Source organism: Dreissena polymorpha, chromosome 14 (assembly GCF_020536995.1).
Source record: "Dreissena polymorpha isolate Duluth1 chromosome 14, UMN_Dpol_1.0, whole genome shotgun sequence".
NCBI lineage: Eukaryota > Metazoa > Mollusca > Bivalvia > Myida > Dreissenidae > Dreissena > Dreissena polymorpha.
In genome coordinates, this window is record NC_068368.1 from 4,924,926 (window position 1) to 4,943,663 (window position 18,738).

The 18,738-nt window shown below is 35.8% G+C and overlaps 2 protein-coding genes across 5 annotated transcripts in view; both read left to right on the forward strand.

Annotated features, from left to right (window-relative positions):
* LOC127857899 (exonuclease 3'-5' domain-containing protein 2-like) overlaps positions 1-5,067 on the forward strand; it is a 30,944-nt gene extending 25,877 nt beyond the window's left edge. For both annotated transcript variants that reach the window (XM_052394624.1, XM_052394626.1), the window contains 2 exons: positions 930-1,061; positions 2,485-5,067. In XM_052394624.1, the coding sequence (XP_052250584.1) occupies positions 930-1,061; positions 2,485-2,737 (385 nt within the window). In that variant the 3' untranslated portion in view covers positions 2,738-5,067. The remainder of the gene's footprint in view (positions 1-929; positions 1,062-2,484) is intronic.
* Positions 5,068-5,102: 35 nt separating this feature from the next.
* On the forward strand, positions 5,103-17,683 carry LOC127858896 (uncharacterized). Of its 3 annotated transcripts, XM_052396225.1 has the most exons (6): positions 5,131-5,201; positions 5,718-5,828; positions 9,981-10,205; positions 10,466-11,089; positions 15,282-15,461; positions 15,762-17,683. In XM_052396225.1, the coding sequence occupies exons 3-6, from the start codon at positions 10,019-10,021 to the stop codon at positions 16,109-16,111; spliced, it is 1,341 nt and encodes a 446-aa protein (XP_052252185.1). In that variant the 5' UTR covers positions 5,131-5,201; positions 5,718-5,828; positions 9,981-10,018; the 3' UTR covers positions 16,112-17,683. The 3 variants fall into 3 exon arrangements, with proteins under 3 accessions (XP_052252186.1, XP_052252185.1, XP_052252187.1); XM_052396226.1 differs by lacking the exon at positions 5,718-5,828 and having other exon boundaries at positions 5,103-5,201; XM_052396227.1 differs by lacking the exon at positions 5,718-5,828 and having other exon boundaries at positions 5,180-5,283.
* Positions 17,684-18,738: the final 1,055 nt, after the last annotated feature.

Sequence of the window (18,738 nt, forward strand, 5' to 3'; positions counted from 1 at the left end):
CTGAGCACATCATACACATGGTGAGCTGTTGTGATTGCCTTTTGTCCGTCGTGTCGTTGGAAACATTTACCTTGTGAACGCTTGAGAGGCAACGTTCTTTGCCAAAACTTTATAAAACTTTATTAGAACATTTGTCGAAGCCAAGTATGAAACTGCGTCAAGTGTTGTCAACTTCTAGATTACTTGGTCACATGAAAAAAAAAAACTTGTAGAGGTTTTGGAGCCATATTTGTGACCCATGAAGGTTTGTTTGAATATTGAATCTATCTGCCTAGCTTGAAACTGAGTCATAGGGGGGGGGGGCAGAAACTAGATCACTACGTGCCATTAAAGACAAATATTTATAACAATCTACAGCCCAAATTTATTTCTCGCTCTTCAAGAAACTTTGTAAGAACATTTGCCCCAATGATATCTTGGCCGAGTTCAAACTAGGTGATATGGGGTAAAACACTAGGTCACTTGGTTAAATTAATTAAAAAATTGAACATGATTATGCCCAAATGTATTACTCAAACTGAATGAAACTTGGTAAGACCATTTGTATTTATTATATGTTCCCAGTTTGAAACTGAGTGACATGGGGTCAAAGTTACAAAGTCACTATAACAAATTAAAGAAAAAGCAAGTGAACAATCTTAAGGCCACATTCATTGCCCATTTGTCATGAAACTTGGTAAGTATATGTGTCCAATTAATAACTCAGCCGAGTTTGAAACTGGGTCAATTGGTTTTAACTACTCCATGTAAACATCCCAACATTAAAATTTGTCTTTATCTTGGCTGAGTGTGAATGAAAATTATCATCAATTTGCTGCCTGGTGTTTGGACAGTTTTCCTTTTACATCTATTGTTAAACCATGTGTACCATACCTTCTCAGAATAATTAAGTTCCTTGTTGTCTCATGCTGGTTTTCTGTTACTTATAGAGCCTTACTGAAGAGCAAGGGCAGTATACCTGAGGACAGACTACAGGACCTTGAGGCCATGGTTAAGACTTTCTACGGGGTCAAGTCACTTCCAGCAGAGCTATTGGAGGAGGCAGTTTCTATGGAAACCAGGTGAGTGGGATTGGAGGGTATATTAGTGTGTGGATGATTTTGAACTGGTATGATTTAGAACTAGATTATGGCTTTAAGAATCGGAAATCTGAATGCGGCAGTTATTAAAAAAGAAATCTGAATATTACTCACGCTGCAAAACAGAGGGTGGTAAGCTTGAAATCACCATCTGTCCATATTCACAAACTGTTTCAATGACATGCTTCTGCACTTCTTTGCACACCATCTAGCTTGCATAATTACAATCTTCTTGTTGAGATGAAGTTCCGTATATGCGAATTCTTTTATGTAAAAATTGCAATATTTTCCCCTTTTATTACATGATATTGCAATATGTTCACAAAACAACATTCAGCCTTAGGAGTTGGCTTTGATATTGATCCCTACTGTGACTATTTCTAGTTATTCATGTTGCTGTACATGTGTTAAACATTTTTTAAGGCAAAATACTTAAATTATTTTAAAAAATACTGACCAAGATCAAAATAGTTAAGAAGAATTGACATGGTGCAGAATCAACAGGGTTTTCATGGGCTGATACATATGCTGGACAGAATGTAATCACGCAGTTAAGAACTTTATTTTTGAAAATATCTCAAGTTATTGAAATACATTTGCAAAAATCTATAGTGCATTTAAGACAGGTTTTCTTACAGTTTGTGTCAATATCTTAAGTTATAAGGATAAATCCTTGAATACGTTGGAAATCGGTGACAAAATTTCACGTTGCGTGACACATAACCGTGTACAATGAATGCAGTAAAAATGATTTTTCTTACCAAGAACACATACTTGTTAAATAAAGTAATTCTGATGTATTTCACATTGCCATAAGCAGCATAAAAATCTGGCTTTTATGCACGAGTTTAAATTCTTACGAAAACTTGTTTTAAAAAGTTATTTGAAACAAGACTATTGCCAAGCAATATATATCCACTACCGGCTCCAACATTGTCAGATTAAAAAAATAAATAAATAAATTTGTTGCCATAGCAACCATAATTTTTGACGTAGGAACAACATGAAATGACGTGCATAATGTCCATATTGCCATCTATCCATGTTTCAAGTTTCATGGAAAAATATGAAGAACTTTTTAAAGTTAACGCAGGATCCAGAAAAGTGTGACAGACTGACGGACTGACAGACAGACTGACAGACACACAGAGCGCAAACCATAAGTCCCCTCTGGTGAAACCGGTAGGGGACAATAAAGCACCACTTACTGTCGTTTAAATCCCTAAAAGTTAATAGTTAGAAACTCCAAAAAGTCACATGATCCTGCAACCTGATTGAATCAACATGTTGTTTTCAATTTGTTAATTGTACATATTTAAATAATTCTAAGCAAACTGTTACAATCATTTGTTGGCTATTTATTGCCATGTCAATTTTCCTGTGACATTGCATTAATCATTTTCAGGGTCAACAACAGCTCGTTCGTTCCACACGGTAAGAAAGTGGTGGACTTCTACATGCAGAAGCACGGGGGACTGCTGGAGTTTGAGCGCATGTGGCGTAGGCACTTCCTGGAGTCCATGCAGCCCAAGTACCTACCAGCTCTGTGGTCCGTGGAGCACCAGCCTGAGCGGTTGAAACCGGTCACGGAGGATGTGAAACATAACATTGTCTTAAATGGGTTAGACAAAAATGGTGTGAATGACGCCAGTAGCTGAAGCGTCAAGCTGGAATAGAAAAATAGAAAAAGGAGATTAGGATTTTCACTTGCAACCCAACCTGTACAAACAATTAAGGAATTTCTAGTTTGAATGGATTAGACAAAGTTATTGCAGAGGATGCTGGTAGATAAGGGCTCAAACTGGAATACAGGGCTTAGGATATATGAGAAGCCTCATGTGAAAATGGGTCTTACGACATATGCGGCAAGCGTAGCTCCAGAACAGCCTGTATAATCACACAGTCTGCTCAGGACTACCTTGTCCTAAATAAAGTCATGAATGGTTTCTGCGTGTTATTAGCCGACCCTGTAACTCCTGAACACATAGTGTGTATATCCATTTTTGCATGATGTAGCCCAGATGGTTTTTACACAATAGTTTACCCTTAAGAAATCTTTTGAGTGTCTTGTTCACTGTTTCAGGTGATCTGTAGAATGGAGATAGGAAGATACCTAAAGACCTAAGAATGCTTTTTTTTTGTGCAAAATGCACTGAGGTATTTTTACATGTCAGTCTAGCTTGACAGAAAATTTACAACTGTCTCTAGTTGGCTGGCAGTCCATGTGTATGAAGATTTGTTGAGAATGAAAATCAAAAAGTAGGAAAACAAAAAAAAACATTGCTACACACGGTATTAAAGATATGTTTGTTGGTAAACTTTTGAGAGTTTCACAGCAGTTTGTGAGGAGAAAATGAAGATTCTGTGTGATATAAAATAAAAAAGACTATATTCTTTAAATTGTTACACAGAGTGACACAACTATTTGACTGTGTGAAGATATTGAGTTTTAACAATAGCATTAGTGATCACCTTATGTTTATCATCCATTGTCTGTCATCAAAATGTACTTCGAGAACACCCTATATGCCTCATTAATAGCCCATTTGTCATGAAACTTGATGAAGACATTTGTCTGAATTAAATTTAGATTGAGTTCGAAACTGGGTCACTTTGGTTCAAATACCAGGTCACTAAAAGCTGAAATTAAAGAAATACCTTGTGGATATTAAAGTCATATTTTTACCCAATAGATTTGAAACTGGTTTTAAACATTAATACTAATAATATCTCAGCTGATTTTGAAACTGGTTCCCAGTTGTTTTGTAAAACATGGCCACCAGGTGTTGGAGCAGTTTAACTTTTATGGCTATAGTGAAACCTTCTGATGACTCTACATGACACAGAGTTTTTTTCCAATATTCATGAAAATTTCTCAGATTATTTGTATTTTTTATATATCGTCCTAGTCGGAAAATGGCCGCTATGGGCAGTTTTGCTTATATGGTTATAGTTAATGATTGTTTGACAGAGTTCAACTTGTTCAAGTCTGTTGAAAAACATGACCATAATTAAATAGGGCAGTTTTCTTTTATAGCTATTCTAGAACATTGTGAAGACTTTAGAAGTCAATTTGTATTTCCAGTCTAAACACCTTCACAGAACCTTTGAAATTATGATATCTCAGCTAAGTTTGTAAATGGTTCATGTTCATAGAAACGCATAGCCGCCAGGGGGTGTTCAAGTTTACCAACAACGCTATTGGGGAACCGCTTGAACACTCAAAATTCTCAAGTTTTGCCCTGTCATCCTTAAATTTTATCAGAATAATTGTTCTTATGATATATCCGCAGACTTCATTTATTTAAAAGAAAAACAGCAAAAGAAAATTTGTGTTCCTTCTAGTTCTCAGGTAAGCAACATAAAACCTTTGGGTCTCTTGTTTGGAACATTTTGTGATGTAAGTGAATAAGTCCATTAAATATTTTATACTGTTCAAATTGTTAACAATCCTATCTCTATATCTCTTTTGCTATACTATTTTTTTTGTTATAATTTGATTATTTTGTGTGAAATTTTAATATGGAACTCGTATTAAAATAATTACCTTATAAAATCCGCGTAATTACTCAATATGTCCCAAATTAAGAAACAACAAAAACAGGTATTGATACCTCTTTGAGCCATGATGCTTGTTATGTATACAAAAAACAATGGAACATCATAATACTTCCCAATTAGCAGTCACTAGCTACTATTTAATCAATATTTTATTTCGCGAATTGTCAAGGATGACCCGACTTGCGTGTCCCAACATATTTAGTTATTACGGTAGTTACTGATTTCAAGATGCAAATATATTGTTTTCTATCATTTAATTTTGCAGTTGATATAAACTAATTTATTATTTTATGAATGAATATTTTATTTCTTTTATTTGTATTTACTTAAAGTATGATATTAAGTTGAAAGTTTATTGTTGTTTTATTGTGAACAATTAATTTTACGTTATAAAAACTGAATAAACTTAACTGCATGCATTTGTGTATGACTCATCGTTTGTTTCATCTCAAATTGTTTAGTGGACATGCCTGTGTTTATAATTAACAGTCTTCATTGCATAGCGATCTAAGGTTTGAGTCGCATATGGGGCCTGTTCTGATAGACCAGTGTTCTGATAAGGTCAGTATGTATCACAGCAGCTTGTCATGACGAGGGTGTACAGTTTACCTTCCAGCCTAGCCTACAGACTATGATTGGAACCGTATGTACAGGTTTTTATATAAAATAGTGTATCTGAAGCTAAAACGCAGGACTCTGAATATCACGGGCGTCACTATTTAAACGAATGAGTGTCATACGAAAATAGGTCTTATCCCATATGCGACCGGCATAGATCCAGATCAGCCTGCACATTTGCACAGGCTTGCCAGTAGTTACCCTGTCTGCTTATGTGACCACTATTCCATGCGTTACTCTATTTTCCCTGAACATAATGCGCAGGCTGGGAGCCATTTTCGCATGACGCGCCTGAAATAATTAAACGTTTTATTGGCGAATTTAAGAAATATATTTATCTGCCATGGAAATATTAAGTTATAAAACATGTGATGAATTGACTAAAATCGGCTTTTTAGTAACTTAACAAAAAGGTTTATCATGACATTTAAAAACTCGTCAAGTTCACTTTTGGCACAGAAAACTATCAACCACAATTTTCCTGCATCGGACAGAAGCTCGCACATGTTTTTGAACCCCGGAAAAGCTTGCGCGGACAAAAGATCGACCATCAAAATCATTTCAATGTTGGTATGTTTTTGGTCGGTTATTGTTTCGAATGTACCTTTTAAGTTATTTTTGTCGGTGATTAATAAACGTGTTTTAATTACAAATATGGTATATATTTTCAAATTACGAATAGTTTGCAACACATAGTGTTAATGATATTGTCATAACCTCATACCACCCCCTGTACGTCGATAATCCAAACTCGGTTGGATAATTTAAACTGAAGACAAAAATGTTGGCCGAAACTGAAACTGAAAGGTAGATGACTTTTTTATCATTTCTGCTAATTTAGTAAATACAATGACGTAATTGTTCTACATATGTGATAGTGAATGTCTGACACACACAGGCGTTTTGAATTTTGCAATGATTTAATAGTTTTCTAGTAAAAAACGATAAATTTGTCTTTGAAAATGCTAATTTACATGAAATGCGACCTATGTGTCGAATTATTGACACGTTAATTGACAAAAAGAGCGAACGAAACTGTAACAGAGATATGCCAAATTATATCAGGAATGCCCTTTAAAAATTTTCTTTTCACACCCAGTGTGTTTCTGTGTTAAAATCATGTGTTTGCAGGACGGGTATTAAACTTTATGGATAACTCCAAACTGACATAAAGACATCTGGCAGTTTGGTCATTATCCATCGACTTCTTGATGTTAGTCTGGAATTATCCATACACTAGTTAGGTCATTATCCAATTTGTATATTTTTGTCCCAAACAAATACGAATATATCGCGTTTTCGAGCATTTACGCCAATACTCTTCTTTACATACATTCATGAAAGGTAAATACATTTAAGTCCAAGCATTAAAACATTAAAATCCTTCGATTTCAATTGTTTTTGGCCTAAACCTTTCGACAATTTCATTTACTTTTTCAAGATTTTCAAACATATTCATTTTATTATGACGTAATTGTTTTTAATTGTTATGGGTTTATTAGCGCATTGTATCCGGCAAATAACATTTTATAAAAAAGAAACGTTTATCATGTCACAACTAAACACATAAATGTGTTCTTAGAAATAAATGACTGAAGTCTTTATTTCTGTCGCCATGTGTTTCTTCAGTTTGAATTACCCTTCTCAGTTTGGATTATCGACGTACAGGGGGTGCATACGAATATTAAAGAACGTGGTAAGCGACCGATATTTAAGATAGCTTTTGGGTTTAAATTATGTCAGCGAAAGCTTTTGCACTGGGATCAAAGTAATGAAGTAAATGACACTGTTTGGACTTGCAAATGACATATTGACAAAGTGATTAAAAACGAAAATTAATATTTACAGACGGAAATTTGTTTCAGTCAATGACTTAAATAGCTTGTTTCCATTAATGTTTTAAATTACGCAACATATTGGACCAAGATATGTGCATGCGAACGTCTATATTAATATGTACAACGTTATGATATTTACTGTTACTTGCGTTGAAATTAATAACTGTATTAAGCATGGATGCGAACAAATCGGCGAGTATTTATCTGCTGATAAAATATATTTTACTGCTTCTGACACACGGTGAGTCACTTTGCTTTATTGCTACCATCATTGCAACTTCTTCACTTACTACTTTCATTATTATTATAATTATTCAAACATCGCTACTGGTTCCACTTTTGCTGAAGCTACTTACCGGTATGCTATTACTGTTGCTGCTAATTTAGCTATAACTGTTTATAACAACAACAGGAGCAAGACATTTTGTACTTATAAATGCATGTCACTCTCACGGAGGATTCCGGAGATAGTCGATGTATCACGATTGAAGGCATGTATGATGGTTTCGGAACATTTGGGATGCGGGATGGGTGTGAGCAATTTATGTATAAGACAAATTTTCCTCCTTTTTAGCTCGATTTTTCAAAGGCAAGGCAACCTACTCTTCTAGGTGTCGGCGTCCGATCTATGTTCAAGTTTTTCGCTTATATTGTTTCTCATGGCTCTAGGGATTGGTATCCCTTGCTTGAAATTTGTCAAAATAGGGGCCATTTTGTACTTATTCAATGACCTAAATCAAATAACCTTTAAAACAAAGCTTGATGTTTATACCACATTTCAATTAACATTTTCAAGGCTTAAAAATATTACTGATTTGATTTTTAAATGAAATATTTGTCTCTCTCGTGATCGACGGGCGTGTACTAAGAGGAAAAGCCCGCCGCCGAAGGCAATGGTCCTTCCGCTAAATGTTATTTACTGCCAGCATTGATAATGCCTGACAAAGCGCAATTCTTTCATTATAATTATGAACTTTTTATGATACCAATCAACATATAAAACATGGCATCAGCTACCAAACAAATAACGCTAGAGGGCCATCCACAGTACAAGGGTATGTACACAAAGATGACAGATTATTTCTTTATAGCAACGGTAATTACTTTAAACGTTAATGTAGTGATTGTCGATTTGATTTAAAGCGTTCCATGGTTCTCAATTTATGCTAGGTTAATAATTTTTGACCCGTAAATTGTTTCGGAAAGCAAAAACCAGGATTGAGATCTGTAAGTTACTATGAACCAGCAACGATAAAATCGTTTTAAAATCTCTGATCGTATTCAGACTTAAATAAAATGGCATTCACCTGATTAAACTTCAATCAATATGATTCCATCAATTGAGGATATATATATATCAGTTAACAAGCCTCGGCATCTCTGTATTTAATTATCACGATTTAATAACTATTCAGCTTACACCACAGTGAAATATTTGCATCTATTTACCAACCTATTGATGTATAGACACGGCATAAATAAGCTCGATTTTTACTCATGGGCGTTTTCAGAATATTCTAAGATACTAAGCAATGGTTCTATCAAGGAAAATAATGTCTCCATAAGCCGAGGGCTTTGATTGTAATCGAGCTAACAAATAAGATTAAACTGACTTCCCGAATCCGACTAACAATGTTGTGCCAGTAACTTTTAGCCAACATTGATTACTTGGCTTAGCCAATGGATTTACAGCCGTACTTTTGAATATTGGTTGACATAGATAATGCTAACGGGATTCAAGCCCAGCTTCAGAAGACGAGGGAATGTGAATTTAACTAAGAATTACGTGCGTTGAAACTTCCAGACTCCGGAGTTTCTGTTTCCGGTCTTCTATGCCTTGTGTCAAATATTTATACAACCAAGAATAGTGCTCAACTTTACCGTAAGCCTGCGCTTCATTTCGTCAAAATAGAGCAAATAATAAGATACTTACGTGGATTTGAAGTTTCTTAGCGGAGGCAATGTTTACAATTTTCTACTTGGCGTGCTAGCCAAAATGACGTTACGGAACGTGGTATGGCCACACTGGTTTCACTGTTGACAAATATCATTTTGGCTTATTCTGTGTTTCGTATTTATAATATTTTATTACAAATACTGCAGACTGTTAAGGAAACAATACACTTGTTTTGCACCTAGGCAAGACTCTCTGACAAGTACAAGAACAGTCGAGTGCTAATTAAAGATTCTAGTTAGAAAAAAAAATGATTACGTAATATGTCCGAAGATCAGAAAGATTCCTAAATGAAATATTATTATTTTAAATCGTTTATTAAGTCACAAAACTCGAAAGGCTCATGGTTTTGGCTTTCTCAGCGTATTTAAATAAACCTTAAATAAATCTGTAAAGACTGTCGATTTAAACCTTTAGAGGAAAACTGCCTTGCATGGTAAGTAATAAGACAAAAGGCGCCATTTAAATCGGTCGAACTGAAAAGATGCAATCTATTAATTGAGTAACACATTCATCACCCGATTGGTTTATACATTTAACCGTAGGATTAAAGAAGAAGAAATAATAGCCTACCATAGGTAAATGTAACAGATGATGCAGAAACAGAATGCGTGTCCTATTACACTTTTGGCACATGTCACACTTAAGTTTAAGGTTTTATTTAAGTAAAATTAATATATAATTTATTCTCAAACACAAACTGATGAAACTTACGAAAATTAAAACTTACTGGTTTCCACCACATGATTGGTGCTCGACCGATAATACATTCCAATGATCAGGTCTCTCGTGCTCTAAATGTCTCTATTTAACCATATGATTATCCCAACTATAACTACAACTGTTACGGCGTTTTGAATATAAAAAAACTACAAACGCGACTATATATGTGCACAACCATAACTACTTGTTAACGACCTGTCATTGTAGATGTATCATGTGAAGGACAGACGAAACCCAAAGTATGCATGAATAACAAAATTTATGCCTTCAATCAAAATGGCTGGCACAGTTATTCGCACAACGATGCCGTGACTTTTTGTTATAACAACAGCTTCAGCATAGCGACCATGGACGCCAATTACAAGGAGGAATTTGTTAGGGTCATCATCAACTGTAGCTTACCATTGCCGGCCGCACAATACTGGATATCGGGTGAGTCCGTCTATTGGAAATTAATTTAAATGTAATCGAGGACCAACGCAAACCAGACAATTTTAAGCTACAGGTTCCCGTTTACAAATGTAGATACTATATATTTTATTAGATTATTTTACCACAAATGGAAATTTGACTAATATCTCCGATGTTCTTTTTGAGTTTTCAGTCGTGTTATTTGTTAGCGATGCATCGAATATAACATTCAAGTAACGGTGCTGTAGACATGTGACGCTGACATACTTAGTTACTTACAGATACTACACCATCGACGACTTGCTGGAAGTTGTCATTAAACATTAGCATGCACGGACTTACTTCTGCAAGTGTAGAAACATCGTCATGTGAAGATATGCTGGAACATGTGCTTTGTGAAGTCCCATCAAATCTAACCTCTAGTTCCACTATTTCAAGTCCTACAGCTAACTCAACACCAGCACACATGCTCAGAACCGAAAACCTGTTGCCTTCGTTCACTACCAGCAATCAGTTGTCGGTCAGTTCTATGACACCGTTGACTGATTTGCAACATTCAACATACTTTTATCATACGCCCCTCACAATCGCAGGAACTGCATATACACCATTCAGTTTGATGACAGGGGAGTCTGAGCAATCACCAAAGGTATCGCTTTGGACGGAAACAGCAGGATCATTTGATGACGTTACGTCTACAAAATCATCACTTGATCTACAGCAGTCAACGAAAGCAGATACACCGACAACAATGATTTCAACTTTAACCGAGAAGCCCGATTCCTCTTTTGGGTCCACTGAATCACACCAAGTCATAGCTTCATCTTCAAATGTAACATATACCCCAGCGATGAATACTGGCATTCCCGTGACTGGGTTCTTACCAGAATACACGTATAGTTCAGGTAAGATACGGAGTTGTTGAAAAGAACTTTATGGTTCTTTTTGCTTCATTTGCCACTCACCGTCATTTATTAGTTGTGAGCGGTAGCTCACGACTAAATTTACAGAGCATGTTTTGCAAATCAGTATGTGCTTAGAAGCCTTAGCTACGCTAAGAACTGTAACTCACTATGCTAGGAACGATTACCGCTGCCTGTCTGCACTGCAGACGACGAATGCTTAAGAGCGTCTGCATCTACTACTGCAGTGAGTGTATTTACCAGCTTGTTAAACGACATTGGCCAGTCTAGTGTTTATCATTGAAATCTGTACATATTGGCTGCTTTCAGGGAAAACGGGGCTTAATGCATGTCAAATAAGATTAGCCTGTGCACAAGTTAATCAAGGACGACAACAGCGAACAACTTCAGTGCATTCAGCGCTTTGATTAATATAAGTGCTCTATTTTAAGCCCACACATAAATGAAAAACAGGTTGAATTGCTACTGTTTTCTCTCAACGCCCCTGATCATAATCATTTGAATCTTTACTTTTCATTTCAAGGGACCGTCAGCCAAATTGACGAAAAAAAGAAAAGTTCTAAAATACAGTAGTTTTTTTTACAATTATAAGTTTATATTGATTACAATATAACGACTGGTATATTACATTACTTGAAAAAGTTGTTAAGTTTTCATATTTTCAATATAGTCGGTAATAAAAATTTTCTGGGTATGTATACCAGTAAACTATAAATAACGCAAGTAGATTGATCATCATCGTCACGTGGTAAACCCAGGAATGCAAATTGTGCATGCGTAACGAATTGTATATATTTTATATATAAAATGATCAATTTACATGCGTTGTTTATAGTGTGTATATCGTTATGTCACCTATTTTCGCGACGTACTTTCGATTTTACATCGCGAAATTTTATAACCGAATATAGATCTACTAAAAATATAAACTTTTGTCAAGTAATGTAATATACCAGTCGTTATCTTTTAATCAATATAAACTAATAATTGTAAAAAACACACGGTATATTAGAACTTTTCTTTTTTTCGTCAATCTTGTTGATGGTCCCTTAAAGCCATGGAAAATATCTACAAGCCATTGTGCACTTCCTATTAATGTTCTCTTTCAATATACAATGTTTAATATTATATTTAATATCAATTACGTCGTCAATAGTGAAGACCGTTTGTCATTAATATTTCGTCTCACAGTCCTTTATCTAAATAATCTAGTAGCTGCGGTATAGGCGACTAATAGGATTGAAAAAAATAAGTTGGGGTTATTTGTTTAAATTAGATATCGTGCAGAAGATTAAAGGAGGAATAATTATTAATGTTTGAAGTGAAAATCATTAAGCAGTTAATAACAGTTGAACGTTTGAAAAATATGTATCCGGTCCTGGGTGCTTCATATCCTGTATGTCGTCTCATTGCTCTGGTGACACGCTGATATGACCCATACCGTCTGTTGAAATCCGATGGAATGTTATTCGCGGGATAGCAAATTCCTGTATATATCATAGGCGCTCTATGGTAATGTTTTTTTTAAACATTTTTTTAGTTACCTGTTGTTTATTATAATGCATACACATACTAAATCAATAAAAATCTTACGACAAAACGTCATCTTAAAAAAAGATAGTTCGACTATGTGCATAGATTTTGACAAGGTAGGGCACTCCACTCTCTTACACTGCGGTTCATTGCATGTATGGTGAGGAACGAACGACAACTTTGCTAGGAGAATGAGGGCACTCGTCATTTTCTAAAACAACGGAAGTGCGTCATTACCCATAATTAAATCGCTGTCACCTCGCTCGCTTATGGAAATGCGCGCGCAGACCGGGAACCTCGCTCAGTTTCAGTTTCAACAGAAAGATCCACAGACGATGTGTTAAATCGCTGTAACTAATGGGGTAATCAACAAAATTTGTTGTAAATTGCATACACATGAATCCTTCCGAATTGCAGTCTTTGAGAGAGGACACCCATCAACAATCTACAGACTCCACAAATAAAAGAAACCCCTAGAGTCTACCGAGATGGGGGTGATAGACTCGAAAGGACGGATTACATGGTATTGACACGGCCTGCCCAATCGACTACGAATAGATATGGAACAGTCACCTGCAATTGTGGAAAGGTGTGTAAGAACCAACGCGGTCTACGCATCCACCAAAGGAAGTCCGGTTGCCAACGTGTGCGGTCACAACGACAGCGCATGGTTGGTGTGGCTAGTGAGACGCAGGAGTACCCCAGTCTGGATTCAACCCACAGTACTGAGGAACTCATCATCAATGAGACAGCACATGATGTCTTCCGGAAACCAGAGGTGGAAGACGATCCACTCCTTGAGCTACTTTAGACACAAGAAACCACAGATGCAGACCAGGCGACTGTTCCGGATAGACCAACGCAAGACACTGCCACTAGAACCAGAAAAGAAAGGATCAAGTGGCCCACTCGTCTGACAGGAAATCATGAAAACCACTTGACGAGGATCTCGACATCATCCTCGAAACATCCTTGCAAAGACCAAAGGATCGGAAACTCACCACCCTCACCACCCTTATCTACTCGGTAGGGAGGGAGAGGTTTGGAATTGAAGAGGGAAATACACGAAAAGGACCTCCACAACCTAATAGACGGCAGACCCGTATACAGAACCTGAGACATTAACTCAGACAGCTTACCTCAAGATTCCGTACCAGTTCACCTACGGAAAGTACTGGACTAACGCAACACCGGCAAAAACTACGGTTAGAGCTTATGTCACTTCGGAAAGCCAAAAACACAAGAAGGAAAGCCAGGGAAAGGGCTAAGAAGAGAGCGGCATTTACAGCCAACCATACAAGTTTGCAAGATCCTTACTCGACAAAGAAAGGTCAGGGAAGTTAGAAGCACCACTTGAAGAGGTTGAATAGACCCAGCGAAGTAACCAGAGAAGCCGTTAGATGTTTCGGAACCAACGCTGGGGGAAGTAAAGGATGACATCAAGAAAGCGAGGAGCGCTTCAGCGCCCGGACCCAACGCCATCCAAAGTATACAAGATGTGCCCATTACTTCTAAAGCGGTTGTGGAGGCTTCTTAGGGTTGTATGGAGGAAGGGGGAGATTCCAGACGCATGGAAGAAAGCAGAGGGAGTATTGACACCAAAGGAGAGGAACAATTGGTAAGGAATGATTCATGTGTATGCAATTTACAACATAGTTTGTTGATTACCCCATTAAGTGACTAATTGAAACAATAGTTACAGGGATTTATCACTTCGTCTGTGGCTGTTCTGTTGAAACTGAAAGTAGATAGATAAAGAGCAAGGTTCCCGGCCTGCGCGCGCATTTCAATAAGAGAGTGGGGTGACAGCGATTTAATTATGGGAAATGACGCACTTCCGTTGCTTTAAAAAATGGCGAGTGCCCTACCTTGTCAATATCTATGTACATAGTCGAACTATCTTTTTTTAAGAGGACGTTTAGTCGGAAGATTTTTATTGATTTAGTATGTGTATGCACTATAATAAACAACGAGTAACTATTCAAAAATATAGATAAACAACTAAATATAAAAAATATTGCTATGGTATATATTGGTTACGAAGGTTTGATGGCCGTGTCTTAACACGCATGCTCATGCATGGCAGAACAAACTTTCGTTACGTACATGTGTTATTATTTTGTGCTGCACGTCCGGTACGAGCCGATGTTCAATACAAGGGGTCCTGAATGATTAGCCATCCTGAAATCTTCTAAATACACTACACGCTCCAAACAAAGCTGAACCGAATTTTAAATCAATATGTTTTAATAACAGACATACTCTCTACGAAGTAAAACAAGCAAACCTCACATTCGTGAATTTGCACGTGCAGCACGATTACAAATACATGTACAATTCCGTCTGCGAGTAATGTATGAATGCTTTAATGACAACCTCAGATATGATGTCAAATAACAACGTATAACATTATAAATTAATATACTGAACAGTTTTTAAATTACAGATTATAATTATAACTTTTGATTTACAAATAGGATTAAGTTTAAATTCATAATCTGTGTATAGATATTATTTCTCATGTGTCGATACTTTATGTTCGTATTCCAACAAGTTCACATGTAGCATTTGTGGCAATGACACATTTATAAAACACACGTATGTTGTATTTGTCTCCTAGCTAGTAGTATTTATCTCGTAGAATGGCGACAACTAGACACTCATGAATACATTGTGAACACAGCGGCTCTCCCACTTGATGTGGCCCGTGCCTTCTGTCGAAACTTCAGTGACGCATCTGTACTGTCTTGTCCATCCGTCACCAGATGCATTGGCATCGCGAACCGTCTTAACCTGATCAGCGGGGAGTACTGGTCAGCAGGTACTTGGTTTTATCTCGCCTCATTCTCAAGTAATCGCATTCTTTGATCAACGCTATTCGTTCCCCGAATGATGTTCGTATGCTAATAATAATTTAATCACTAAATACACATATAGATATGTATTGTTTTCTTTCATAACATTTCCAATTGAAGTTCTTATAAGAAATATAATATTAACGATTGCTTTTATTACTGTGTAGATGGTGGACAATAGCTTAGGCGCATAAGCTGAATCCATTTTAATTAAATATGCAAAACAAAGAAAACAACAACAACATCGTTTTAATACCTTACTGCAGGTCCCCTTGACGACCCCTCTGCAGGAGGAGTGGTAATCAGATGGCCGGAAATGTCCTTCAGGATGGTGGCTCGTAACACTTCGAGGTACACAATCTGCAGTCGCATGGCCAATAGCACATTGGAGATTGTAAAAGCGAACTTGACACGGATGCTTAATGACATGACGGTGGCGCCGAATAAAACCGCGAAAGCTCTGTCAAAGCTCAGCTCAGCCGAAGACAACCGAGTCTCGGCGCAGAATGTGGGAGCCTTCGGTGTGGCATTTATATGCTTCATTGTAATGATGCTTGTAGCAGTTGATGCAATCAATTTAGTACGATGGTTTCAGCAAGGGCGCACTCCTGCTTAATCAAAGCACTTTTGTAAGGACATTTAAATCTGGTGTATGTAGATTACTAGAACTAGAGTTCATTACAGACATTCGGTTGGTGCATAGAGATTCCCTCATGTGGATATCCATATTGTATTGAGATAAAGTTTCCTAAACTTCGCGTAACGTTGTTTCGGAAAATATATATAAGGTTTAAACCGCAAGCATAATTTGTTTTAAAACATGTAAAAGTAAAAACTACTAGAGAACATTTACCGGTAGATCTAGAAAACCAACCTTTTGCATTTTACTAAAATTGCATAAACAATGTTTACATAGATGTTTATGTTTTGTGTTTATGTTTTTTGTAGATAAAAATTTAGAATCTAATAACGAAATTTGATTTCTGCAAATGTGGTTTTAAACAAACTGCAAACTCTTATCTGTGGTTGTAACGTTATTGGCATTTTCAAGAAGTGATTATACAACATATGTGCTTGGGTGCACCGTGTAAACATTATGGCTATACCTCATGCACATGTAAACGCGCTTTCTGTTAACTTACGCTAATCTAGTATTCCTATGATTTATTGATTCGTTCAAAATGAATCCGGGTTATTTTTATATACACTGTTCACGCTGAGTTTTAAATTCGAATATTGACCGATGATAACGTTTTTAACAGTTAAGTTTTGATTTCGATCGCTTACAGCTTACTAGTCTTGTAGGAACGGAGGTCCACGGTGAATGATTGGAACCTTTTTTTCTTTTATGCTAATGATGTTCTACATCGTTATGGGTAAAAGAAAATTGTTGTTCCCAAGAAAAATGTCATGCCCACGGGGCTTAAATCCAAGATGGCCGACCAAAAACATAGGAAATACCGTTTTTTCTCAAATGACTTTAACAGCATATATTTTCCATGATTTTGGTAAGCTTTGTAATTAAAGCAATTGAGAACGTATTATTCTCATAAAAACAGTTTTTGGTGAAATATTAATCATTGTATGAAAACAATAACTATATCAATGAAAAAAGGTACAAAAAACATGTGTTTTTGTGCGTATGACATGTTTCAATTTGTACCTGAAAAACAGTTTAGATACAATTATCATCCTAACTACATTTATACCCACCTATGGGACTAAGGAGTTTAAATATATAATATTTCATGTGAATATGATATAACAAACATGATTTGTAAGACAAGAAAAGTGGTTGGGGTAAATGACAAATATACACTTTTTAAAATTAATGAAAAAATCCCTAATGTGCATATTGATATATAATTATTTAGGTATATAAGGCTTGTTAACTTGTTATGTTTATGTATTTGGATCTTTTTTATTCTTTTAAGTGCATGCACATTGTTTTTAAACATAAAATTCATTTCTCTTAATTATAATAATAAAATTAAAGATAAAAATCAGTTATCAACAAAGGGTATAAAAATCTCTGGCATTGAGCTCTAGTAGTGTCAGGGGCTCACGCTGCATGATTCTAAGATTTTATTTTAAATGCTGATGATAATCTACATTTTCTTGGGTAAAATTGTGTTTTTGTTTCCACGAAACTTATATATCAAATGGTGTCTGCTGGCTGCCCATAAACCTATAAAATACTATGTTTGCACATATTGCATAAACAACATCGCAAGTCGAACATTTTGGTTAGCTTTTTAATTTAAGCAATGTTTAATATATTATTTTTAAAAAGTTCAATAATCAACTGTTTTAAATGAAATATATTTTATGAAATGAAAAAATTATATATTACACGTTAAATTGGTGCAAAAAATAGTTGTTTTTGCGTAGGTCATTTTCAAGTATAACCTGAAGAGGTACTTCGATGTAATAACACATGTCACCTGCATATATAAACCAAAGAGACTTAGGAATAAAATGATATATTATTTAATGTGAATATCATCCATGATTATTATATGCAAGAAAGAAAAGTGGATGGGGCAAATGACAATTGAATAAAAAATGCCTAATGTGCATAATGATATATTTAAAGATAATTTATCATTTTTAAACTTGTTATGTTCACGGATATACAGATTTATTTTCGTACTGATTAGTGCATGTACATTTCATGTAATTAGAATCTAATTCCACTGACTTATAACAGTTTTGCTAATAAAAATATGAAAACTAAATCATATAATTGCATGTAAATAGCTTACGCCTTAAAATCACTCAAAAAACACACACTGTTGTAATATATCACTTAACACAGTCATATTAAAAAAAGTAATTTTAATGTATTATACATTGCAATTTGCAGCATAACAAACTTCCTTGTATGCACAAGATGAAATTCTTCATAATATAATTTTAAAACAGTTTTTTGAAAAAAGCACCTCTTACCGGTGTGTTTACACCAATTAACGTTTAACTGTGAACCGAACAAAAACACGTGATAATGCATCCTGATAATGCCAGACAACTAACATTTAATGATGCAGCCATAGCGAGGCGCGGAATAACCTTATAAACGTTACCCCAAAAATCACACGGTGAGCGGCGACATGGTCTATTTCAATGTCACGTAATTAGCAGGATCATTTGTCAAACATAACTTATTTATTGTATAGCGTGCAACTCCATAACAAACCTATGCCCAAATTATGTTAATAGACCAGTGAATGCTCGTTCACATAT